Source organism: Acanthopagrus latus, chromosome 20, assembly GCF_904848185.1.
Source record: "Acanthopagrus latus isolate v.2019 chromosome 20, fAcaLat1.1, whole genome shotgun sequence".
NCBI classification, from domain to species: domain Eukaryota; kingdom Metazoa; phylum Chordata; class Actinopteri; order Spariformes; family Sparidae; genus Acanthopagrus; species Acanthopagrus latus.
The window spans coordinates 18298295-18325334 of NC_051058.1; the positions used below are offsets into that span (position 1 = coordinate 18298295).

Sequence of the window (27040 nt, forward strand, 5' to 3'; positions counted from 1 at the left end):
CACCCTGAAAAGCCTCCTCCAGTTTACACTCACTCACACGTGTTGCTCAACAGCTGATTCCTCCTGCTTCATTTCCCTCGGCGAGCGGACGGCCTCTTGTTTGGTCATTCATTCTCTCTTTTCACCTCCTCCATATGGCTCTCACTGATGGAGTCTCTTTCAGCTTTAAGCTCTCCAGTCTTTGCAATTAAGTCCTCCACCTGCCCAGTGGAGCTGAGTGGCGCTGAATTTCTCTGGCGGGCTCCTCATGACTACCAGTTGTCTGATATAAATCAGCGCCGTTTTCTGTGTCTGACCTCCTTCAACACCACTGTGTCTCATTCCTGAGCTCATCCCACATTACATCATCAGTAGAGGCAACTCTCTTATTGACCCATTCACTGTCTCCTTGAACCGAAACCCCAGAGAGACATTAAAACAACGATCTGCTGCAGAGAATCCTTCATTCTGTAACCCTGCAAGGACGAATTGCTCGCTCCCGTTAATGCTTTCAGATCATCTGTATATATAATGTACTGCAGAGTAACCTGATATACAGCGTCATCACAATGAACTGCACCGGTTCTGTGTTAAAACATTTATTTTCTCTCTTATAAAACTCTTCTCAGTGCACACAGACAGGATCATTCTGCTTTACAATTATACTTGTGCCAAAAGAAAAATGAGAAATAATGTAAACAACGCACATGATGACACGTTATCGGCATGCAAGCTCAATGCAGCAGTGACACAAACTGATTTCTGACTGATCAGCCAAAGGATTCATGCCAGGTTATACACTATTGGTTTAAATCAAATAAGTTAGTAAAGAAACAAATTATTAAAGGGCTCTTCTTGTTGTTGCAAGTGTTGGCTGCAGATGCTCCTAGCTGTTCTGTTCAAGGACATGCCGATATAATAGTACAATACAAATTCAGAATCTATCACAGCAGTCTCTGCAGCAGCGTATTTTCAAAGAAACAATGTGCAACAATGTAGCTAACGTAAGTTTAGAATTGGAGTTTGCTAACAGAGAGCAACAGCAGTTCACCCTGCTGGAGAAACCAGGTTCTGGTCTATACTGGTTTTTCCAGCAGTTCAACAGAGCCCCTTTACAGCAGCCCAGATCTGTAGAATAATAGTTGGCAGCGTCACATAAGTTGTTTGTGTCCAGCTTTCAGAATGTCATGTCACTTCCTGCTTTGCTGCTTTGCTGCTCATTTGATGATGATGATTCCAAACTGAATGCAAGGAAGCTTCGATGTTTTTGTAGAGTTCAGAGTTCAGTATCACAGGAGCCACCAACTGATGCTTTTGCTTTTCTGGGAAGGACTGTTTGCAGGATATCGTTTGAACACTTCCTTGAGCTGCCGGTGTTTCCTGTATTTAGACACTTGTATCTGCTGGGGTTCACTTGTCACTCTTTGTCTTTTCATTTGACGCCTCCTGACACCTGCTGTGCAGCATACATGACATAACCATGTGTTTGAATAGGCACAAAGGACAGGTGGCAGGCACACAGGGGATGTGTGGCTGCTGGGGTTTACCTGCTGCTCAGTGTCGTCACCCCCTCCTGGTCCCACCTCACTTCTTTCCATTAAACTTTAATCAAAGCCTGCTCTCACATCTCAGCCTTACATTAAGCTCTTAACTGTTTATACAGTCATCTCCTCGACCCCCGCCGTCTGAACCAGTGTAAGGTCGCCGGCGCTACACGCCCCCTCTAACCCCTCTCTGTTACTGTCGGGCAGCAGGAGACGTCTTCAAAGAAACGCTGCATATCTTCATCAGCAGTCGGACTCTCAGAACTCAGTGTGGGACGACCGAGGGGCGACATGAGCGGACGGACACGGGGACACACGTGGGAGCTGACACAGTTTCTCACTGTTACAGTAAACAGTGAGGACCGTGAGGGGATGAGAGCAGGCAGGTGGCTGTGCAGGAAACTTGAAAGCCAGATGGGTGGTCAGGGGAGCAAATGGAGGAAGGAGCTAAACTTTAACATGAGATGTGTATATGTACTGCACTTGAGACTGCATTAAAGAATGTTTGAGATGACACAGAAAAATTTCACTGAGAGCTTTAAAGTTCTTTGTAATAGCTTTCATTCCACACTTCGAATAAACAGCCGTGACATCTTGTTGCCATCAAAAGATTTAGCAAACAACTGCTAGAAAACACAGAGCGGCGTCAGCATTCAGTCTGAGTCATGTTGTTTCCATCTGATGAACTCAAATCCAATATTCAGTCTTCTGTTTGTTCTCTTTTGGTCTCCACAAAACTTCTGGCGACTTCCTGAGAGTTTCAATGTAATTTTTTTAGATTCATTCATTGTGATTTTGGGTGCCTACTAGAAAATATTTACATGCTTTCATATTCAAAAATCACTATTTGTCATATCTTTTAAGTTCTTGTCTCTTTTAGGACTCCCGTCTGAAAAAGCTGCTCTGATTGGTCAGCTATCACAGGCCTGAGCAGACCCTCCCTGTTTCCACATCAACTTGTCCACATGTGAAGTTTGTGTCAGGGTTTGGGTTTTTTATTTGTTGATTTCCTGTTTTATTTTGTAGTTTATATCCTCATGTGTCTCGCGCTCTACTTCCTCCCTTTGTCTGTTTTGCCGCCCCTTTTTATTCCTCACCTGTGTTTCATTAATTAATCACTCCATGTCTATTTATGTCTATCTGCTGTTGTTTTTCTCCTTTCTTATTTTTAGATTTCATATTTTTTCTGTCACTTTTGTTTTCTATCTGCCTGCCTCCGTCTGTGTTTGGATCATCTCTTGTGTACCTCTGACAGTTTGAACTCTTGATTTTCACAGCTACAGAGCCTGGGATGTCACTTTCACTTTCAAATCATGTGTTTCTCCATAATCTGATAATACTTGCATGTTTTGCATCAAAGAGAAGCTACAACTGTGACTCATCCATGAAAGCTATGAAGCTGTCATTTAAAGCACAACACCATCACAACAACAGATACCAAAAACACTGACAAAACCAGTCATTTACAACATATGTTGCTCCACATCACGTACAAAAACATGTTATGTAAGTACTTGTTAGACAATTATGACCAGTCTCTTGTCTAAATTGGCCTTAAATGTGGCTGCACTGTGTTATTTTAGAAATCAGGAGTTAATATTAAAACATAATCAGACTACAGTGAAAAAATAAAAGGCTCATTGTTCAGACGAGCAGTTTGACAGAACAAATTAGTGCCGCATGAAAAATCTAACTGACAGCATGTCTCATTTTCCCCGAGGGCACTCATTAAAAATATATAAGTGTCAACAACAGATGGCTCAGTCAAAACTTCCAATCATTTCTTCAAATCAGTCGTTTACAAGTTGGAGTGCAGATCTCGACGCTGATACGACACGTTTCCATCAAACTGCAATGATGTAACATGAAAAACTCCTGTTGCAGCAAATGGAAATGTACTCACTGATGTCTGCGTGTGCGCCGGAGTTCTTGCGCGTGTTTGTGCAGACCATCAGGCTAATCTGAGGTTTGTTTAGCCAGAGCTGAGACCATGTTGGTGCTGTAGCCGCGGGTCTGTTTGAAGAGCAGGGTCTCCTCTCCTGCCGCTTCAACAGCAAGCTTTCATTTAAGGCTCCATCGAGTTGCGTTTCATGAAAAATAAACAGTCGCCTCAGCAGCTGCAGTGGAGGCGATTTCTTTGCTCGGTTGGCTGTGCTCAGCAGGGTGGGTTGTCTTTTGTACTTTTACACAATAGCAGAAAAAGCAGCCAGTTCAAATTAAGACTCTTATGTGCTGCTCCCAGAGTGGCTATTGTTGTCGGGTAATTAAAATAGATTGAAGTGAAGTGAATGTCACTTGACATGATGATTTTAACAACTGATTTACTCACAGAGGAAACAGACTGTTTTGCTTTTCTTCTTTTCTCGTAACAATGCAAAAAAAAAAAATTCAGTCACATTACAACCATGTATGGAAAAGAAAGAATACCAAAAACCTACGCTTATTTTGACAAAAAATAAATATGCTGTCATTGTATCTGATTTACATGGACAAATAACACGCAGCGACATAATGTAATACAAAAAACATACTTTTTGTGAGTTCATTTGAGGGCCCTTGAGAAAACCCCGGGGCTGACTGGCAGCTGTCCACGGTCGTAGCTGGAATGGAGTGCTCGTCCCTGGGGTCAGAAGTACTCGGGGACCGTGGGATGATGGGTGTTTTGGATTAAGTTGAAGGGGCGCCGGGTCAAGAGGGCTTTCTGGCTCTGCGAGGTGACAGGGGGGTGGAGTCTCGCTGAGAGCGCTTGTTGTTCCCACTGTACAGGGAGGAGATGGAGGCGTTGGTGGGGGCCTGCTGTTGTGGCAGAGCGCGGTGAGGATACAGAGGGCCCCCCCTGAGCAGCATGACGTCCCGCACGGCGCTGCGGAAAGGTTTACTGACGAAGCAGTAGAGGAAGAAGTTCACAGCCGTGTTGAGCATGGCTAGCATGTTGGACAGGTCGTACGCCAGGTGGACGCGCCAGTCCCTGTGAACTGAGGACACGTACAGGTGATAGATGACCACGACTGTCCTGGGAGCCCACAGCACAGAGAACACGGAGGTGATGGCGAGTAGCATGGCTGTGGTCTTCCCGAGTCGCCGAGGAGGAGCAGACTTTGGTCCACGCTCCTCTTCGCATCGCTGCTGCCTCTGCCTCACCCTCAGTGTGTGGATTATCAGAGAGTTCAGCACCAAGAAAATGCTACAGGGCAGGAAGTAGATGATGGTCACATGAGTCCATATGAGGACGGTGTCCAGCGCCGTGGGCGGGTGGCTGTTCCTCCACATGTCCGACCACCAGAAGAAGGGCACGCCCGATACGAGCGATAACAACAGGACCATCGCGATGATCTTCCTGGCCCGGGCTGGGTAGCTGATCTGGCGGTGGAGGAGGGGATGGCACAGCGCCACATAGCGGTCCACAGTGAGGGGTACGGTGGACCAGATGGAGGCGTGGTTGGCGGCAAACTCGGCAGCGCTGACAGAGTGCAGCAGGAGCGCAGGGACGTCACGGTGAAACACTGCCGTCTCCAGGAGGAAACCGACGAAGATGATGAATAGCTGGGAGAGAATATCAGAGCCGGTCACCGCCAACAGGTAGTAGTACAGAGACTTCTTAGTGCGGGACGCCAGTCTGGACAACGCCACTGCTGTGAGGATGTTCACTGACAGAAACAAAGACAAAACAAAAACAGATGAAGATCAGATAAATGTAGGGTGGAACTTATCATCAATGTAACCCACGGCTGGTTATCTTTGCTAGCTATGTTTGGCTTTAGCTAGCTACTGTTAGCTAATATGTAGTGGCCCTATTAGCTGACTGAAGACTGCCTGGACTACGGCATTGTTTGACAGCTTGACACTGAACCGGTACTGAACATGCTTCAGAGAACAGCAGAGCCAAGTTTAAGGTGGGATACAGTATGGAGGTGATTTACAGCAGCTCTGACCAGCAGCTCTGGGGACAGGGAGATATCACAGCTGTGGACAAGAGAGGCATGCAGCGATAGCGAACTGGTGGAAAATGGCATGTAGAGCTGGAATATTTTAAGATCTTACTCTGTGAATTGAGGATTTATTGTGACCAAGCCAGGTGGGATTGTGGGAAGACAAACCAAGACCATTTAGTTGAGTTTGATTTAGTTTATGTCCAGCTTACCTGACTGTTTTTAGGATGAGTTAATAAGACAATTAATTTCGACTTAGTTTGGTAAAAGGGAGAATTCAGACAGTTTATGGTTGTATTTTTCTGTTTAGGAAAAAAAAAATCCTTTATTACTCTAAAAATTAAGAGAACTTGTAAAAAGTAGCAAACTCACCACCTACATACAGCTTCCAGGTGGAACATCGGTGTGGTTAGCATGCTAACTTCGGTAGATATGCAACACAGTACAGACATAGATGACTTTGACATAACATCCACATTGTTTCTCTCCTTTTAAATGTTTTAGGCTAAAATTTGACCCTTTAAGTAATCCGCCTTTTTACAGGTTGGGAGGCCATCATGGTGGAGAATCTTAGCGGTATACAATATAAACTGCTGATTTAGGTAATTCGACACAGTATCTCCTCTCAACTGTATCTACCATCTGTTTTTTCTTAAACATCTTATCAACAGCAGCATATTTTGACTGCAGCTGTTTGGATAACCAGACTTCAGACCCTGTCACGCATCTCACTGTTGACTCTGGCCCACTGGCCTTTACTTTTATTTCCCCTTGGGGACAATTACGTGACGCCTCTGGATTCTCTGGTGACATGTCTGCCTGATTCAAACAGCCTGAGTCCCTGCTGGATCAATACCAAATGACCGCCATCGACTCGTAGACAAGAGCCGTTAATGAGAGCAGGTGAGTGGTGTCCGTCACAGTGACAGCTGGCTGGACGGGTTGATGGATGAGTTCTCATAACTCAAACTGATTAGCAGATGATAGGATTGTTTTAACCTGTGAAGAGGGCCATCAGTGCTCCAGTCGGTCCATTACAGCGCTGTAATGTAGCTCTAACTCACTGCTGTATTGATCTCTTCTGTCTTGTGCAGCTCCCACTTGTTATAAATAGATATCAATGCAGTGACTCAAACTGTAATCAGTTTACACTCTAACTGAGGTTCAGTGCAACGGCAGCTAATAAAATCATGAAGTGCATCGTTAATATTATGACCTTAAAACATCAACTACCCAACAAAATGATACGTTTTACGCATATACAGGAGGTTTTTCTGCTAAAGTTTTTTGAGGCAGAAGAAATAAAGCTTCTGCATATTAAACCAAAACTAGCTGCGGGAGTAAAGACCACTCTGCATTCGTACCTGGTACTCCGACACAGAGCAGGATGCTGTAGTAGATGACGGGGATGAAGCCCAGGACACATTTGGACCTCTGCAGCTCCTCGGGTTTCAGGCCCAGCTCCCGATGGCCGGACGCCGTCACATTGGACCAGTCGATCATGACCTTGGCGCTTCCCCTGGAAAATATGGTCGGCAGAGAGAAAGGTCTATGAATCAGAGTCAGTGGATTATTGTGTGTATCACAGCCTGATGGATCTTTTTCCTCTGTACGTAAGAGCTCCATCATTAACAAAAAACAAAAACACAGCAATGATCCACACTCCTTCAGTACTATGAACATCTGCTGTAGTTTATTTGGACTCAATCACACGACCTGTTGCCAAAAATACTCACTCCAGCACAAAATTTGGATTAATCCGCCACTGAAAATAGTCCCCAACAAATCGCCTCTTGTTTGTTTGTTTAAAACTGCAGCGAGCAGCGGTTTTAGGAACTTATCAAGCACTTTTCATTTAAACTGTGTATCTGTGGCCTGTTTCCCAAGATATCTGACATCTTCAGTTGGGGCTTGAGGCTAGAGTGTTAAAAATGTATGCTGTGATCGTCCTGGCCAAAATAATTGCAATTCGTGAACACCCAGTGGTAATTGCCAGACAAAGCAGTAAACAGGAGGATCCTGTATAACTCACAGCCGATTTAATTTGACTATGCCTAAGTAAAAAGTTTCAAGGTCTGCAGAAACAGAACTGAAGTGCAGACACACGAGAATCAGTTAGAGGCAGCTAACATTTATTCTTTGCAACCAGTCTGCGGATTATTTTCTCTGTTCATCTTTGAGATGAAAACATCAGAAAAAAAAGAAACTATTCCTCACAATCACCGAAAGTGATGTCATAAGAGTTCTTGTTTCACCAACTGTCCAAAACCTGAAGGCATTTAGTTTATGATAGTGTGAGACGAGGAAAAGAAACCCTAAATCTGCAGCGTTAATACTGTACAACTAACTGATTATGGAAACAGTCTGTTGATTAATTGACCATTTGCAGCTCCATGAAGTAGATCTTAAAGATATGGCCTAACATTTTCATATTCATATAATAAATAAATCAATGAATAAATAAATAAATAAAGTTCAAACCGGATAAATCTTCCATTTTACTCGATGCATTTCATTTGGTTGCCAGACACTGTAACGTCCAGGAGAGTCAGAGAATGAGGAAGAAAGTCAGCTAACATAGACGTAACGTTAATCAATAGTTAAAACATCATGTCATCTGTGAGCATTTCTACCTGAGTCATGTAATCAGATCAATGAAGACATCAACTCCCATGATTCAATGCTTCAGCTTTCTTTTGTTTTTGAGAGACCCCTACTGGCATAGATGACATACTGTACGTTTAAATGAAAAAAAACAAAAAACAATTCATAATATCAGTAACTTATATAACGCATGTATCAATATGTGTAGATGCGTAGTGATTATTTACTGCCAGTGTGATGTGATGATATCAGAAACTCATCAGATGACGGTCAATGTAACACCAGAACTGTTTGCTGTTGGGCAGAGATAAACCGTGGAAACAAGCGGTCAGTAAATCCACTGAGTTTGGATTCAGTCGATTAAACTGCAGCTCCACAACAACAGATGGGCCGACAGCGATGACCCCCGTCACCCTCCACCCTCCCCTCAGTCATTATCGTCCGGTCTCCCCACCTCAACCTTTTCACCTGGGAGCCATCCATCCTGTTTTTCTGCGGCTGTCTATCTCTCTCTCTTGTCCACTCTCCTAATTCCCTTCACTCACCCGTGAAGCCATATTTGGACTGCGTTATCTCTCAAGCTCTCAGTGGCAAAAACCATTTGTAGGATGCTGAACCAACATAAACATCATCACGCCATCACGTTCGACCTCTCTCTGAAGCCAGCATCCTGATGTGAGCGGGGTCCTGACAGTTGGTCCTGTTTAGTTACTGCCATTGTAAAGGCAATTTCGGCGCCAGTCGCCTGCATGTGTTTTATCTGACGGGCACAGTTTATGGCCCGTGGCAGGAATGTGGTCGTAAAATTGGTGGGCATTAAATATCTGAGTGCTCGTCTGATTTAATTCACCTGGGCACGAAGCGCGGATCGACAAAAACAATCATCTACAATCACCAGTGGTGTCGTTCGGCTGAGTTACAGGGCGGCTCCCTGAAAACCGCACCATTACACCCTGTGTGTCCTGAGCGATGGGGAAGTTGGGTGAGAGTTCACAGACGGAGTGAGACGTCTGTCACTGGAGACGACCACATGTCAACTTCCCACAGCTTCTATAATTGGCTCCTCGATTGACGGCCGCAGTCACCTGAAGGTCTTCACGTGTTCTGTTACCGGCTAAATGATCGGAAAAATGTCAGGAATTTAAAACCAAGATGGTCTGAGCGCTGGATTTTAATTGTTTTATCTGATTTTTACGCTATTATGCTGCCATGTACGCAATGTAATTCCAAATGTGTGTTCTTCAGCACTTTAAGGGAGGCATGTATGATATCGAAATCTGGCCAATACGCAGTCATTTTGGCTCATTGCTGATGCCGATATATGCACATAATTTTCTTTCCACTTAATTGCAGAGAACATCAAGACCTTCCTGCAGTGGGATTAACATGTTGTTATGCCGATCTTGTTCTGCGGACAGATGCAGACATGCGGTTCATTTGGAAATGTGCCCTTTTCACATGATAAGAGAACTAAAGTGTTCATGTCATGTAATGTGTAAAAACTTTTAAAAGCAGCATCTCATCAGCTGAAATGGAAGGAGGGGTCTTTTATCAGCATCAGACTGTGGAACAAGTCAAACTGCAGACAGCCAAGCAAAATTTCGGAAATACTTGAAATCCGTCTTCCAGGGCAGGAAGCAAGTCAGGGGTCAAACTGAAAGCCATTTGACAGAAATTTTGCCTGATTCTTAAATTATTCAGGAAAGCTTCAATGTATCCCTGGATTTAAACATTATAGAGAAAGAATATAAAAACATTTCTATGAAACCTGTAAACCAGGAAGTCCAAGAATCGCCTCAAGAAAGAGATGGAAATTTTGAACGCCCACAATTTCAACCTCCAGCAACACTGACATTGATTATTTTGTCAGCTGACTGTTTGAAAAACGAGTCATTCACTCAAAATAAAAAACAACTGATGGCAGCGTCTGTTTGAAAAGAAGGAAGTCAGACAGTTTATGTGTTGCAGTGTAATAAAATGCTGTGAGCTGGCTGACGTCAGGACAGAACATCACTCGACTGCAGTGTCCCTTCATCCGTAGAGCTGATGTATTATATTTGTCTCAGCTGTGATACGTGTTGCGATAAGATGGTTCGTTATCACACTACAGGCTCACAGGCCTCTGGCACAAAGACTTAAATCTGCATCGCTACTTTGTTTTTTCTGCTTGAAGGCATTCACGCTGTTTTGTTTATCGATAAAAAAACCTCTCTCATGTTTCACTCTTTGTTATGTAACGACAGCCCACGTGCTGAGATAGGATGTCCTATTCAGTATTAATAGGCTCTCGGCTCCCATAGGAGGTGAAGTGCAGACATACATTCATCCCCGCGGAGTTTGACCTCAGAGAGGAACAAACCTCTTCTCCGCTGCCCTTGTGTTTATGCAGTTTCCTGAAACTTAAGGTGACGTCTTCAAGTAGTTTATTTTGATTGAAGAAAGCAGAAAACACCAAATTTTCACATTTAAGACCCTGTTTTCTTGCACTTGTTACGTTATCTGCTGTGGCAAGCACCACCGCGGCAAGTAAATAAGCCGTTCTGCAGGGATGTAATGGCCGCTTTAGCACAAAAACACAGTCTGAAGCCAACTAAAATAGCCTTCGAGCAGCGCTAATGCACATAAAGAGTGATTCAGCTGGCTTCTGCAGACCTGTGAGAGGGACGTTAGCGTCTCTCAGACACCTGATCAGCTTCCTCTCCCGCCTCGTCACGGGAGCAGCGGCAAGAGAGATGAATGAGAAGGTTGTGAGGGAGAAAAACACGGCACAGGGGAACAATAAATATGCCGAGTGATCAATATCTCTGCAGCCACTTCTTGGAGGTCGAGCAAATGAAATCTCGCAGCCTGGAGAGCTCTCTGCCTCCTCTTCATCACAGTCTTTCTGTCGTCACGTTCGGTCTCTCGAGTGCTACAGAGTCTTACAACAGAATAGACGGACCATTCTGCTTCTGTCAGAATCGTCCCCTAAAGGACATCGACTTCGGCTCATCAGAGGCCGAGGCATGTTCCTGATTAAGACGATGTTCCCAGGGTCAAGATGCAGCTGGAGGCCATAGGATGCAGCTCTGCAGGGGGGCTCAGTGCCCAGGAAGCTCGGCTGAACTTTATCTCTGTTCCACTGAGCCCTCTTAATTATTCATCAAGAGACGGTGCACCTGAAACAACAGGACTGGCAGCACAACAGCACAGCAAACATATTGCTGTTCACATGAGAGCGAGGAGGAAACGTTTCTGAGGAGAGTGAGAGCTGCTGTAGGTTTTCATCTTGGAGGAGAACAGGTGCTTGAAACGTCTTAATGCGGCTCAAACGGGAAATCGATGGCCGACAGGAAACACAAGAATCCGGCTTCGGATAAATCATCGTGCAGATCGAGAGCTGATGTTAGAATTTCTTTCCCGAGGCCAAAACCCTGACCTGTGGTCAGCGTTGTTAGGAAGACAGAGTCCAGAAGCATTCTGGCACCAGAAAATACAGACTGAGATGATGACGAATGTTTCTTTCTTAGAAAATCAAGGGGGTGAAAAAACAAGAAAACACTTCAAGCGAATCCTAAAAAAAAAGAAAAGTTCAATCAAAAATGAATATCCATACAGCTCATTTCAGTATAAAACAAGTCTCTGGAAGATCCCAAACTGATCCATGAAAGAAGAAATTTAAACAGGTTTTAAACTCTTGAACCCTGATCTTTTCTTAAGTAGCTTAAGTTACATCACATAGCTTCACATGTACTGTATCTTTGACCCTTTTATTCCCTCTCTGAAAGAAAGAACATTAATTTGCCATCTTCATGAAGGATTAGATAAGAAAACCCACACAACTGTCATGCCGATATGAAAAATTTTAAGCTAATGCCACCAGCTGGTTAGCTTAGCTTAGAATAAATAACTGAGAAACTGTCCAAATGTAACAAGATTAGCAAAATGATCGCGTTGAATCATATATGTTTGTTCCAGACAAAATTAAAGGGGTGAACATGTTGTTTTAAAAACTGCTCCAATCAAACAATTGAAACTGTTTTATGAGATTTAATCTAAAATCTTTAAAAGCTTGTTGGAAAACAAGGGTGTAAATACCGTCTTCTCGAATAAATTTGGGATCTCAGGTCTTCCAGAGACCTGGATAATGCCAGAAAAGCTGCATGGAGCCATCTGATGTTTTTGTTTTCTGGCTGTTGTTGTTTTTTTTTCTATTTAAACAAGTATCCAGTTACTTTACACTGTTTTGAAGACTAAAAATGTTTTGAGGACTCTGAAATTTCACCTGACTTTCCATCAGCGTGGAACTTGGTGAACTATTCCTGTAACAGAACTCACTTGGAGTGTCTTCTTTTTATTTCAACTCCTGACTCCTCCGAGAAAAAAAAAACACATTTGTCATCATACTTTTATAGACTTTCTGGTGTCAAAATGAACTTCTGGATTCTGTCTTCCATCGCCATGAGAGTGAGTGTAATATTCCACTTCAGGACAGTGTCTATTATGAAACAACTGAAGTGAGTGAATCCAGGCTCATTTCTAGCTTCCTTAAATAACTTGTTCTTGCACCAACATCTGAAGTCCATGATCAGTAACTGACTGTACAAGAAACAGCATCATTTCCCCAACAGAGCATGAAGTCATGATGCAGCAGAGTTTTCTTTGGCTTTGTTCGCCCCTCTCACTCTTACCTTCACATCCAGTTGTCACTCGACTCTCCACCTGCGACACAGCCGCTCCTCTGCGCCGTTGCTCCCCCAGAGGCTCCTACAGAGCCCCCGACATCGCCGCCGGATGGAGAAGAGGAGGAAGAAGAGGAGAAGGAGGAGGAGAAGGAGAAGTGGAGTCCAGGCAGCCAGTACATCACTGCAACGAGTGAGCAGAGGGAGAGGGGAGAAATGAGGCGGAGGGGAGTGTAAACGTGGGGAGGGTGAGGGAGGGGAGGGAGGGAGGGATTGATGAGGTGAATGAGGGAGGAGATCAGAAGACATAGAGAGAGAGAGAGAGAGAGAGAGAGAGAGAGAGAGAAAGGAGGAAAAACTGGTGGAAAGCTACGTTCAGTCTGACAGGAAATAAAAGTGGAAATTTGTCTCAGGCTGCGTTCCAAGTTTCATATTCACTTTCTGGAAAAGAGACAAAATAAATATACAAAAATGTGTCAGTGTGCAGAGCGATGCAGTGTCCAGATCTCATCACAACATACTGTATTTATTAGGAGCTAATTGCCATAGTGTGCTCTGTATTGCACCAGAATAAAAGAAATCCACTGTATCATTGTAACAGGTAATATTAAAGATGTACTGTGTAGTTTAGGGGAGGATTTTTTCTTATCTTAAACGAAACATCTTCATTGATTATTATTGGTTATTGATTTTTTTATTAAATAAACTGAATAAACTATACGGTTTTAATGTTTTTCTATTTGCAGGACCCTCCTAAGAAGCCACCTCTTTCTTCAGACGTTTTTTTCGGGACCGTATTTCCCCCTGAGGACACCTTATTTATGAAGTTATGAAAGATTTTCATCAAATAAATACTTTAAAATTTGTATCATTACGTATTAAAAGTGCAATATGCAAAAACTTGTCAGCTGTTGCAGTCAAACTCAAAACAAGTATATTGCCAGACTGTAACTGGAGCTGACGTTAGCTAGATAGCTTGGTTAGCAGTGCATCTAGTGGTCCAGGCTGGGAGCTCGGAGCAATAGAGGAGTGTTGGTTTTGTCCGGACCGGCAAGGGCTAACTGGTTAGCATGCTAACATCAGGAGATGTCTCTGCAACACAACACAGAGAGGTCATTGTAAAACTGTTATTTCTTCACATTCTGTTGATAATTTCAGTCAACTGAAGATCTGACATATTGCACCTTTAACATTGTAAATATTATCTCTCTGACTGCACATTTACTGATAATAATAATAAATGTTATTTGTTAGCACTTCTCATGCAACAAAATACAGCTCAAAGTGCTGTAAAACAAAGATATTACAGGTTTAATGTGACTTTAAGATGCTAACAGCCAATTGAACCTCACAGAGAGACAATACAGTGGATTTAAATCTGTCCCGCTTGCAAACTGCTTAATTCTAAAGCTAATTTAGGATCTACAAAGCTACTTCATTCCTCGTGATGTGGGCAGGAACGTGTTAATCAAATTTCATAGTAATCTAGACAATAGCTGCTGAGGCATGCCCTCTCAAAGCCACACATGTCTAGTTAGCTTGGTTAGCAGTGCAAACCCTGAGTGCCAATCTATTCTGTTAGTGTTGGGATATTTCACCCAGGCATGGCTGAAAGTATACTGTGAACTGTTGTTATGCATCCTAAAGAATTAATACTTGATTTTTGAGTTTGTTGCAGGTAGAATCTGTCCCACAATTCAATGCACGGTGAAAAACGGGGAGCTTTTGGACAACAAAGAAGAAGAAGAAGAAGAGGTACTAAATCTTTGGAGAAAGCACAGCTTGAAGGTTCACTGTTGACCTTGGAAGAAGCAGCTCGCTGCACCCACTGATGATGATGATGATGATGATGATGATGATGAAGAGGACCACCATATGGTGCTGACAGCTTAGTAATCATCAAACCTGCCAGCACTCCCGATTTTCACGGTTGCTCCCCTGTTTCAAAGTTTTCTCCAACGGCCCTCCGGTTCTGTTGTTTCTCCAAGAAACTCACGTAATCAACACGGATCCGTTTAAGTTCAAGGTCTGTGTTACATCACCGGAGTTGACAGATCATTTATGAAACACAGTCTACACACGACATACAACCAACACATTATTTAAACTTTATTCCCAAAGGTCAGATTAGAAGATCCACACAACTGTATGTTTTAAGCTAACGTCGGCAGCTGGTTAGCTTAGCTTAGCACAAATACATCTGACAGATTGTGATTGAAACCTGGGATTTGTATTTATGACAGTTGTGTTGCCGCATAACATAAATTAACAAAATGAAAAATCTCTACAACTGTTAGAAAAGACAATATTTAGCATGTTGATGGGACAGATTGTTGGTGTTGGCTGCCGTCTGCATCAGCTTCACCGAGGTCTCAGAGGGATCAGCCGTAAAATCTTGGTCCTTTGTGGGGTCCAACTTCTTGTCCCCGAACAGAAGATGCGTCCCTGCGATGTGTGTGTGTATGAATTATGTGCTTACAACACGATTAGCACGAGTAAACACACACACACACACACACACACACACACACACACAGACAGCAGGCAGCGACCAAAGACTAACGACGTCCAGCAGCCGCAGCTTCCTAATTTCTCGTATGTATTCTGAACAGCAGTTGAAACTTAACGCAATTACCAGCGAGGAAATAAGATCAGTGGACCTGGGAGCCGAGTTGTTGTTTTGTACAAGACAAATGTGTCCTTAATTTAGCTAAACCCCTTCGAGAAAACTTGTCTCACGGCTGCAAATTTGTTGACGATAGCGCAGCTCCAAAGCAAACAGGAGACTAAACGGAGCAGATTTGAAAAAGCAATTCATCCGTTGGTTCCAGCTGTTGACAAACCATTTACAAACCCGAGGCCTACGTGAGCTCGCTTCCACTCAGCTTGGCTTCCTTCACCCTGCAGCTGCAGATCATTTTAATGTGTTTATTCGATGTACAGTGTTATACCTCTGACTTCGCGCTACAGCGGGGGTCACTCGAGCTGTCAATGAACCTCAGCCATCGACGATCGTGACTCGTCGTCGATCAGACCTGTTAGACTTGGTGCAGGTGATGTGGAGGGAATAAAAAATGCTCACGCCGGATTAATGCCTCATGTTTTCTGATTTATGAGAGTGATTCAGCAGTTCATATTCATCACCACGGTTGACAGAAATCTTCCTTTTATGGACATGAATCAACTTCCCAGAGCGTGTCGCAGAGGCAGCACGTTTCCTTAAAAAGAAAGTTTTTGTGACTCTTTAATTTGTACCTTCAAAAGTGCCGTGAAGCACAAGAACAATGAAGCCTGTCAGCTTTAGCATCAGTGTGTTTTCCTGGTTGGCACCGATGTCTTGTAACGTATATAGCCAGAAACATTTAAAACTGAACCAGACAGGACGATTTGATTGAATCACTGAATTAACTTTGTTGGTTTGTGTTAGCAGATCTCAGCCACCGCCCACTGTTCAAAAACCCCACCTGCCAATCAGAGGCAGAGTAGAGTCTTCACAGAATAAATGACACAGGGAGTCAGACCAATGAGCTTGCAGAACAACGGCCGGGCACCACAAACTCTGCCAGGAACAACTGATATTTCTACCAGGAAAATCAGGATTTCCCCAAAACTTGTCACGTCACAGTTTTATTAGCTGACTTTCATCACAAGTGGAGGCGGAGGCGACAGTAGCATTGTTACAGGCGAGAAAGGCCGCCAATCCAGCAACTGCAGTTTCAACTTTGGCACAATTTTCCGCCGTGATCGTGGCAACAAAGAACTGACACTTCTGTCGGGAAGTTGGGGGGCCACCATCAGCAGCTGTGGTTTTTGGTGACCAGAACATGATCTTTTCTAGAGAAAAAATGAAAGTTGAAGCTAAAGAAACATCAAGATTTAACTTTGCCAAAATTTATTCTTGTGATTAGGTTGAAAATAAAGGTAGAGCATGACGATGGGCATAGTGAGCAGTAAAGAGTAATGCATACTTTAATTAGTGCACCTGTTTTAAAGAAGTACTCTTGCCATAAATGTGAGTAAATGTACTTATTGGCCTGCCACCTCTGACAACGTGCCACTGCAGATTCACACCAGGATGTTTTAATTGAATATGCAATGATCATCTGTGCAGAGGACCAATAACTCATGGAGCCAATTTCACGCCTGCATAATCAATCGGCAGCCCAGATTAACAGTCAGCTTCTGGTTGCCCTACATTCAGCTCGTCCTTCAGAAAACAGCCGGCGGTGAAAAACAAATCTTCTCTATGCAGAGTGACTGAAAAAAAAAAAAAGAGAAAGGAAGAGCTAATGGAGCTGCTGCTGCTGCTGCTGCAGGGAGATAAAGTGATGCCGAGGCAGAGCTCCTCTGTCAGGTCACCTCAGTCTGGACGGCGGCCATAACCTCAGCTCTCCAAACTGTCACTCTGTGCGGCTTTCAACCAATCAGAGGCTCCGTGGCTGAAACATGAGCATCTCCCCAGACCAACACAGTTATCTTATCTCCGATCGGGCACAATCATCATGACTTCATGCTCTCTGTCTGAAATCTCAGAATCTTGTTTTTAAAGTAGAAACTCAGCACAGTTGTAAACGTGGTGTTTTTGTTCCTCAAAGCGTACAGATTTGCTTTCCCTTAGTTGTATTTATACACTTGCTGTACACTTATTATGTTTTCTGTAGTCTTTTACCTTTAACTACACGTTTCTTTATGTCATATTTTCAAGTTATTTTGAAGTTATAACAATGCTGTGCTAAAAAAAAATCCACACTCCTGTCGTTGCTTTATTTTAGATCTTCTAGAGGACAAGGGGGCGTATACAGAATATGAAGAAGACAGGAGGCGTAAGGACGAAGTCAAGATCATGTTTCGGCGTAAAACACCTGGTTCTCTCGCAACAAACTCAGATGGAAAATGTCTCGCGGTCTTGTCAGAAGATCTTGCTTTTTTGCCACTATCGCAGCTGAAAAACATCCCGGCGTCTCGTGGTTTCACTACGACGAATGTGCGAACATTACCTCAACCAGCTCGACACCGTTCTCCCCTGTGTTACTCTGGATTGTTTGAATGGTCTTTCACGTTAATTGCAGAAACTCTGCATCTGCCATGAAATATCATGAGGTTATCTCATCATCTGATGCCATATTTCATCATTATTGTGTCGAATCATACCAGAGCAGTGAGTCTCTGGCGCTGATGCTTCATCATTCACTCAGTTAAAACCTGGACTTGACTGTTTCTGGTAAAACAAACAAGCTCGAATGGTTTTTATGTGATTACGCCCTCGGTATTCATTTCATGAGATTACAGAGCGTCATTCAGCTTTCAGTCTGAAATGGACGAAACAATTAACAAAGCATTAACAAAATGACTGAGGATTAAACTCTTCTCAGATAAAGACGCAACACTGCCAAGATATCGGTGAGTAAAGTCCACGAAAGGTTCAGCGAGAGAGAAAATGATGTGGAGCTTGTTCGTGCAAAAAAAGAGGAAAACTAAAGAATGGTCCCAGAGGTGTCTTGGTTTTTATTGATTTGAAAAAGATAAATGAATAAAGAAATACAAATCTCAAGACTTAGAGTGCAGTTTTATAAATGTGCTTTGAAAAGTGCTTTTTTGTTATGTTGGAGCAGGCGACAGTCAGATTGAGAATCTTTGATTAGTTTGTGTGTTTAATTGTTTGTTTTTTTTGTTTTGTTTTGTTTTGCTGCTCTCTCACCAAACCTGCACATTTTATTATTGAATATTGTTTATTGAATGTTATCAGAAGAAAGTTTGGACTTGGACTGTTGGCTGCTATTAATCCAACCTTTGATCTGTATTCATTCATTTAGCTATATATCCTTTATTCATTAAAAATATTTCTGTCCTTTCTATTTCCTCCGCCCCCCCCTTTTTTTTACTCAGATACTTATATTCATAGCTGTTTTATGTAGTTAGCACATTCACCAACTCTAATGTAACTACAATGTGTTTGCATGAATATAACAAACTTTTTCAGATTGTTTTATGATCACATCCTGTTGTTATCTCACTTTCACACTGCAATATAATATTAAAAAATGTGTTCTCACTTTAGTTTCCACATGCTTGTGAGTGAAGAGCTGCGATCTGTCTCAAACACAGTTGATCTGCTGGACTCTGATGCTGCTGACATGCAGCCTGTCTGCCCTCCAGTGGACGTGACATGTTAATACAGCTGTGAGTGTCTTTACAGATGGATGATGAACCCTTGTCTTTGACGAGGTGGTGAAACACACACACACACACACACACACACACACACACACACACACACACACACACACACACACACACACACACACACACACACACAGGCATGGACATGACACAGCATCACCAGAATATTAAAGGGTGAGTTCACACAGATAACAAAGACATTTATTCACCAACATCTCATAAAATGTAGTCAGGCAGATGTTTTTGGTTTTATGTATGAATGTTTTGAGATATCAGAGATTCTGACAGTTTCAATCGTTCCACTGAAGACTGAATTGGAATTGAATTACAAAATCCTGTGAGCGCCACATATTAAATTCCGCCCACTCTTGTTGGAAGAAATGTCACATATATCTAAAAATCTGGACACATAAAAGCAAAACTATCACGATTCATTACTCCCAGGAGTAAAAGAAGCAAATATGTGTTTCTTTGTAAGTTGTGTGAAATAAACATTAAAGGAAGTAAAAGGCCAGAAGTTCAAACCACCGACGCTGAGCAACTCTCACTTCCGAATGTGTTGCTGTAAATGTCACATTTGACTTTTTTAAAGCTAAAGAACAGTTTCACCTAAAATTACAAATCTCCAGACAACCCTGAGATCCAAAACTGATTTGAGAAGTTGTTATTTACACCCTCGATGTGTGGCCGAGCTTGTATTTATCCTATAGTTTAAGTGTAGAAACCTTTGTGCAAGTAAACTTTTACTTTTATGCTTAAGTTAAGTTGTATTTAAAAAAAAAATCCTTCAAAATAGATGTCATTAAATGTGTTAATGTACTAAAATATAGTAATTCAACAATACTTTAGGTGGTAATTTAGTGTATTTGCTGTAATTACAGAGAATATATTCATGTTCATGTCCTTTGTAATACACTGTCAGTATTCTTAAATTCAATCTAATTGTAGGTGTGGACTATGAAACTTCACCTGACTTTCCACTGGCATGAGTGTGAGGAGATAATGACTGAATCTTCTTATTTTGGGGGGAACTGCTCCTTTAAGTGAAGAGAGTCTCTGCACACTGTGCGACTGACCTGTTGGCTCACAGCCAGACACGGTGGCATATTTCCACCCAGAGTCAGACCGGGAGAGGAGAACCCGTCCCGCGGGATCACCATCGACTCTGACACACGTGATCACACACACTCTGACATGACACCGTCAACACACATCACACACAGGACAGGACGGATGTCAGCTGAGGAGTCGTCCTCACTGACTCTTTGCTCTGTGAATTTGCATATTTGCAATAAACTGTTGAGCGTTCGACTCCAGAATGATCAACAGAGGAATATTGATCGTATAACTTACTGCCCCCTGATGTGATGCTGTGGCCCGAAGCTGTGAATAAATTGCTTGTGTTGCTGTGTCACGCATGAGCTGAACTGGGTGAACACACTGACACACATAACTGCATGTGGAGTCTGTAGCCACTGATTAATACTTAACACTGTTAGCTCATTATCCTGCCTCAGCTCTTGCAGGTATCATCGATCAAAACAGCTGAAACAACTCGAATAAACCTGTTGATGAAGACTGCTTTTGCACAGAATCATTCTCACGCCAAATATCAGTGTTTTTTACTCAGCCTCCATCAATCAATGTCATGCAAGCGTTAATACCCAAGGATAGGAAAGTCAGAATCAGCAGCCCAGGCTTGTTCCCACCCACCGATCGATGAAGTTCAGTGTGTGGGTGTGCTTGGTGGGCCGGATGTGTGGAGGAGAACCCCTGTCCCACATTCAGGACACAGACCCCCTCGTCCTCCACAGCAGACGGACGTACAGACGCAGTGAGGACGCGCAGAAGAAGAAAAAGATGGTGCAACAAGACGTCAGGGTGCTGCTGGTGGCTCTGTGCCTGCACCTGGGAGCAGCTGCTGCAGGTACACAGGATGGCGTTGGATAATTTGAATTAGTCTGAATTAGTTTAGATTTGAGTGTCATGGGATATATGATGAGGATGGAGCGTGTAGGCCAGAGGCGACCTTGCAAATGAGAGTTTGATTTGGCTTTTTTTTTAAACTAATAATAGTAATTATAGATGGATTTCTCTACATAGAAAATATGTTCCAGTAGTTGCTTTTAAAGGCTCAGCTCACCCAAATTACTGAAAAAGACGATCTATCAGTGTTGTAGAAAGAACCCAAAAGTCATTCTTGGGTAAAAGTAAAGATTAGCAGGTTGAAACACAAGTCGCACACATGAACAATGCGTGAAGCCACTACAGAGAGTTTTTAACTGTAAATGAAACAGTCTCAGTTTATTACTGAAGCCTCTACCTGACCTACATAAGCAAACAAATCAGGGACAAGACTGGACATTTTCTATTTAGTTTTTCTTCACATCTGCCAGGGGGTCACTGTGTTTACACTTTCTTAGACAAAGTTACTGTGAGTAGTACGTTAGCCAGTTAAAAAGAAGAAGGAGATTTTTTTTTAGATAATTTAATTTTTAGCATTACAGTTTGTGAGTTTGATGGTTAAAACACTCCTACGTTTGTCCACAGGGGTCTCTAAAATCAAGAAGGTATCAGAATTACTTGAAGTACTAAAAGTGATTTCTTGACAATGAATGTGCAAAGGTATCAACAAGTAAATGTATATTATGCATATCTTTACATTTATGTATATACTGATTTCTATGTGACCGCTGATCGTCAGCCTGGCCGATCATCAGATCCAATATCCAGCATTTTTCTGATTTTGTCCATTTGACGATAGATTTGATTCAGAAATTCACCACTTTGGCTTTTACAGGCAGCTTTTATGTGACATAGATAACCTGGATTTGTTGCTTTCACCAGTAAGCAGTGTATTAGAGGCAGTACAAAAATGATTTACATGTGGTGGGTGTTGAATGTTGAACGCAGTAATATTATACGAACTGTTCACCCAAACATGACTGATGGAGAGTCAGGTGATCCTACGTAGTCCACAAAACAGTTCTGGAGCTTTGCAGCAAAACAGAGTTGCAGCATCCTCATGTCCTTATAGAAAGCTGAAGTAGATGGGCACAAAATGGCTCCATACAGCTACTCTGGGTTAATCCAAGTCTCCAGAAATTAGTGCACTAATGCTTTTAGCTTGGCAGCTACAGTGAAGATTTCAGGATGTAAATAACGTCTTTTCAAATGAATGGATTGGATTAACCCATATGAGCTGGATGGAGCCATTCATGTTTACTTCTTCTCCCTTTTAAAACAAATCTTCATACTACAATTGTTTTGGAGAATGCTAGAACACTGTTTTGCTGTGAAGCTCCAAAAATGTTTTGTGGACTATGAATCTACACCTGACTTTCCATCCGCATGAGGGGAAAAAAAATGATTTTTATTTTTGGATGAACTATTCCTTTTTATGTTACTGCATAAAATTCGGTCCTCCTCCGATGCAAATTCTTTCCCTAAAAAGGTCCTCAAAGGTCCAGAAACATCCTGGATCTGACATGTAAAAGCCAACAGACTGTTTACCATGACACAATTTCCCAAAATACTACAAATGTACTCTCGAAATATGACAACATTTTTCTCCCTCCCTGGGATTTAGACCTCAGTGAAAGCAAATCAGAGCTTTGACTGACGACCTACTGCTATGACAACAGGCTGCGCCACAATCTGTAGTCAAGGCTGTGCTTTAAAGGAAACATCACAACCGTGCCGGGTTCTGTTTTTATCAGTTGGAAAGGAAGTGCCAGTTATTAATCATGAATCAGAAAGCGGAACCACACTCCGCTAATATGTATCAGGGCTCGGATCCCAGCAGGGGAGGAGGTGGAGGAGGGGTGGAGTGCTACAACCGCCTCAGCCGAGACAAAGCTTTAATTAAACGTGACCCAGTGTCTCTCATTATCCAGACAGCGAGAGCAGCTGGGCTGATCAATGGCATGGATTTGGATAATACTGACCCACAATCTGCCCCGATAAAATGACTGACATGCAACTTCTGTGCAATCCACTGAGAAAGGTTAGTATTTATGTTTTGCTGTTTACGGCAAATGTACTCTCCATCAGGCATGCTGAGGGTCGACCCGGCCCAGGATGGAGGTGGCAGCAGCAGCAGCAGCAGCAGCAGCGGGGACACCATCACCCACTCCCTGACCGTGGTGCAGCGTCTGGAGGCCCTGCTGGTTCAGGGGAACGGCAGCGATGTGTCTCTCAGGGTGGAGACGCCCAACGCCGACGAGGTGAAGGTGATCCAGGCTCACTCGCTGGTGCTCTCCCTGCAGAGCCCCGTGTTCGAGGAGATGCTGCTGAGCCGCAACAGCAGCACACTGGTCCTGAAGGAGAACTCTGACTGTGCCGCTGTGTTTGACAAGTTCATCAGGTGATGAGACGGGAGGAGGCGAAGCTCTCATCTCTATATGAGTGGATGTCACACTTAGCAGTTTGATTGAGTTATCACGCCCTCTAGAGGGGTGAACTGTGCACCGCAGCCCTCCATCTGAGACAAACAATCAATGATGAGTTTGTCGTAAAACAAAGTGATCAATCAGTGAACTGCTGGGTTGCTCAATAGCAGCTCCTGTGGTGTAGCAGCAAGACACTGTGGAGCCTGCAGTGCAAAGGCGATCGATGATAAAAATCTATTTTTATCTAAAATGTTAATGAGGTTGACCAAAGAATGAACTAGAGTGATGAAATCTTCTTGTGCACAACATAATCTGAAGCTTTTCACAGGAGATAAGATTGTTTTTCCCCCTGCAACTTTTCTGTGAGGAGCTTCTTGAAGGTTGCTAGAGAAGGGAGAAACACAACTCTGCACTAATCAATATTTTCATATAAGCAACAGATCAATGACTGTGTACTCTCAAAGGGCTGAGGAAAAAAACTTAGAGAATTATCACCCAAGTCATATTGCCTTTACAGTTAATTAAACCCAGCTGCCGGATAAATATTGGCATTGCACATCTCTAAAAACATCACAGATATGTTGTAACCTTATATTTCTAACTGAGGGGGATTAGCTTAGCTTTAGCTTAGCTTTTAGAAATAAACTACAGTTCACAGTTAGCACCTATAACAACTTTCTATGGTGGTGTTCCTTTGACCCCTAGTGGTCAAAACTAACTTATTACAGCTTTATAATAATGAGTCTATACGTTAGAAAAATATTTATTGTCATATCTGTTCATTTCATCTGTTAAAGTAGAAACAAGGTGCATGTTCTATTTAAAACGCCCTAACCCAACATCCAACCTCCTCTCCCTCTCTCTCCGAGCAGGTATCTGTACTGTGGAGAGATTTCTCTGCGTCTGGACCAGGCGACACCTTTACACAAGCTGGCCTCTAAATACCAGGTGACAGGTCTCCAGCAGGGCATCACCCAGTACATGACCCAGAATCTGGCCCGGGACTCCTCGTCTGGCCACGTGGCGGGCTGGTACGAGTATGCCCTGCAGGCCGGGGACGTGACTCTGAGGGACAGCTGCCTGCAGTACATGGCCTGGAACCTGTCGTCGGTGCTGCAGAGCGGCGAGTGGGTGACCATCAGCAGCCAGCTGCTCATGTCGCTGCTGAGGCGCTCCGACCTCATCCTGCAGAGCGAGATGGAGCTCTTTGCAGCGCTGGAGGCCTGGATCATCCAGAACGAGCCGGACGGTCTGACAGCGGAGAACGCTTTGAGAGCTGTCCGTTATGCCATGATGCCCCCGCGGGAGCTCTTCCGCCTGCAGACGCAGTCAGCAGTCCTGGCTCGCTATCAGGAGTCTGTGCGAGATCTACTGTACATGTCCTACCAGTTCCACTCTGCATCGCCGCTGCACATGGCCAAGTTCTTTGACGTCAACTGCAGCCTCTTCATGCCCAGGAACTACCTGTCTTCCATGTGGGGGTCGCCCTGGATCATCAACAACCCCACGCGGGACGACCGCAGCACCAGCTTCCAGACACAACTGGGACCCAGCGGCCACGACTCCAGCAAACGCGTGACCTGGAACGCCCTCTTCTCGCCACGCTGGTTACCCCTCAGCATGAGGCCGATGTACACGGAGACGGGCGCCATGCAGCCAACACGTGTGGAAGGAGGGCGCCCTCGCATCATCATCACACCGGCCACGTCCAGCGCAGACTTCGCTGGGGTGAACTTCCAGAAGACGGTGCTGGTGATGGCTCAGCAGCAGGGGAAGGTGGTGGTGAAACACGTCTACAACTTCCACCAGAGCACGGAGGAGAACGGTGACTTCTTGGCCGAAGCTGATCTGTACCGCCGGACGTCGGAATATCTCATCGACAGCTCCCTCTTCCTCCATATTGTGGTGAAGCCACTGTACCAAACCCTCATTAGTGCCAAGAACTGAACCCTCCACATCACCGCACACAATCCAACCGTCTGAAGCAACATCTCACTCATATCACATCACGGGGACGTAGATCTGAATCCTCCTCGGGTGTGATGTCTCAACTGCTGTTTTCATTGGGCAACTAACATGTGACTGTCTGAGAGCATTTTGTAAATCCTGCTGAGTGTAAAATCATTATTATGACATGTTTCTTAAAGGTAAACTCTGGTGCTGTTCTATATTTTCATTACTGTCAACAAATCGCATAGAACCAGAGAGCTCCATTGTTCCATGAAAACACTACAAAGACCAACTATTCTCTGAAGGACCAGACAGGTTTCTCAGCCCTCTAAACGCTAACCCAGAGCCTCCAAACCATCACCCAGTCCTGGGCTATCTTCCACTGAGCCCCTCATCCTAACCCTCCAGGACAGTTACCTACCTGTTCCCAGTCTTAAGCAAAAAACTACAGTGTCCGACTTAAGAAATGACTGAGCGCAGGTGAAGTCATCTATTTTTGATTCTGGCGGCCCCTGTGGACAAAAGTGGTACTAGGGCAACGGCCCCCCTGCAGGAAAGATTCTTGATCTGCTACCTTGTGCAGAAAATATAGGAAAGAAAAGAATATTTTTGAAGCTATTTTTCTTCAGTAAATTTTGTTTTAGTGTCATACCACCAGACTGCCAAGCAGATAAACAATCCCAACTCCTGATCCAGTGGTGTTATTCCCAAGACCTGCAAGGAATCCAAAGCTTTTGGGTATTTGAGTAAAGTTGCAACACTGACGTTTAAAGCTACTACACTTTCATTTTTCATTGATCCTGGAGGTGCCTTTGGATTAAAGATGACAATGCTGAAACAAAGTAAACTCTGTTTTATTGCGGTACCAGCAGACTACAGAGCAGCTGCTTTCCTCAGCCTGTGAGACTCCACCGTAAAAATAGTTTTAATTTTATGAATTAACCCCAATAAATCAGACTGTTGATATCAAGAATACAGAAATAGCCAATCTTCTTGCTGATGTTCTTGTTTGCATATACAGGTCATAAAGAGGTGTCAGTATTCAGCGGAGACTCCTTCATAGCCAGTTAAGACTTTTTGGGTGTTTTCAAGGGATTTGTGGACTACAAGAAAATGTAGCTCATCACCAGCTTTACCTTTCATGCTTCCTGCCACATTGTCTTTGTCTTGTTCTTAAATATTGGTGCTATTACACCCCAGTTACAATGAAGGGGTCACAGTTGTCATTCAGCCCCTCACATCTATATGTTTTTCTTTTACTTTAGTCGTCGTGTATCCACAACGCCGCTCCTGTAAGCCTCCACACCACAGTAGGTGTCAGCGTACGTTGTCATTAGTTCATTGATGTCATTGATTACCTAGATTCACGGTTGCATTAATCAGCGTTACCTCGTAATAAAGATTTTTACTGACGTTTTAAAAGTGAAATGAAAATTGTCCTTTTTTTGTCGCGTGAGTTCATGTTGTCATCACTTCACACACTTTGCATGTATTCAAGAGTTTGTCTCAGAAATCTTTATAATCTGATGTAATCCAAAGACACACTCTATCCCTACACAGTCGATACAGGGAAGGAAAACTTATCAGAAAATCCTGTTTTTCCTCGGGTTGACTTAAAGTTTAGAGAGGCACGCTTGTAATAGGAGGGTTGCTGGTTTAATCCCTGGACCAGCAGGATAAATCTGTGTGGAGGAAGTGGAAGGCAGCGCTTCCCACTCCCTCATTACCACCACTGAGGTGCCTCAAGCTCAGCCGCTCTACTGATCAGTCTGTGGTTGTACTGAGCAGCTTCCACGTGTGAA

General features: G+C 43.5%; 2 protein-coding genes across 5 annotated transcripts; one reads left to right on the plus strand and one right to left on the minus strand.

The window, feature by feature from the left end:
- Positions 1 to 3827: 3827 nt before the first annotated feature.
- gpr142 (G protein-coupled receptor 142) lies at positions 3828 to 9088 on the minus strand. 3 transcript variants are annotated; one of them, XM_037080205.1, is made up of 3 exons: positions 8907 to 9088; positions 6817 to 6971; positions 3828 to 5170 (listed from the first exon to the last, which is right to left on the minus strand). In XM_037080205.1, exons 1-3 carry the CDS (start codon positions 8939 to 8941, stop codon positions 4212 to 4214), a joined length of 1149 nt encoding a protein of 382 aa, XP_036936100.1. In that variant the 5' UTR covers positions 8942 to 9088; the 3' UTR covers positions 3828 to 4211. The 3 variants fall into 3 exon arrangements, with proteins under 3 accessions (XP_036936100.1, XP_036936099.1, XP_036936098.1); XM_037080204.1 differs by lacking the exon at positions 8907 to 9088 and adding an exon at positions 8602 to 8827; XM_037080203.1 differs by lacking the exon at positions 8907 to 9088 and adding an exon at positions 8707 to 8808.
- Positions 9089 to 22771: 13683 nt separating this feature from the next.
- Positions 22772 to 26537, plus strand: LOC119009223 (BTB/POZ domain-containing protein 17). Of its 2 annotated transcripts, none has more exons than XR_005071660.1 (2): positions 22772 to 22903; positions 24161 to 24275. XR_005071660.1 is itself a non-coding variant. In XM_037080206.1 (2 exons), the coding sequence occupies exons 1-2, from the start codon at positions 22914 to 22916 to the stop codon at positions 25233 to 25235; spliced, it is 1425 nt and encodes a 474-aa protein (XP_036936101.1). In that variant the 5' UTR covers positions 22871 to 22913; the 3' UTR covers positions 25236 to 26537. The 2 variants fall into 2 exon arrangements, 1 of the variants encoding a protein (XP_036936101.1); XM_037080206.1 differs by having other exon boundaries at positions 22871 to 23263; positions 24161 to 26537.
- Positions 26538 to 27040: the final 503 nt, after the last annotated feature.

Excerpts from the sequence above, each read along its gene's own strand:
- gpr142 (XM_037080203.1), bottom strand. The coding sequence starts at position 8,807 with ATGCAGGCGACTGGCGCCGAAATTGCCTTTACAATGGCAGTAACTAAA. Across the intron at positions 6,972-8,706 it reads GATGCTGGCTTCAGAGAGAG|GGGAAGCGCCAAGGTCATGA; the intron begins GTCGAACGTGAT and ends CATATTTTCCAG. Across the intron at positions 5,171-6,816 it reads GCTCTGTGTCGGAGTACCAG|TGAACATCCTCACAGCAGTG; the intron begins GTACGAATGCAG and ends TGTTTCTGTCAG.
- LOC119009223 (XM_037080206.1), top strand. The coding sequence starts at position 22,914 with ATGTTTTGCTGTTTACGGCAAATGTACTCTCCATCAGGCATGCTGAGG. Across the intron at positions 23,264-24,160 it reads GTGTTTGACAAGTTCATCAG|GTATCTGTACTGTGGAGAGA; the intron begins GTGATGAGACGG and ends CTCTCCGAGCAG.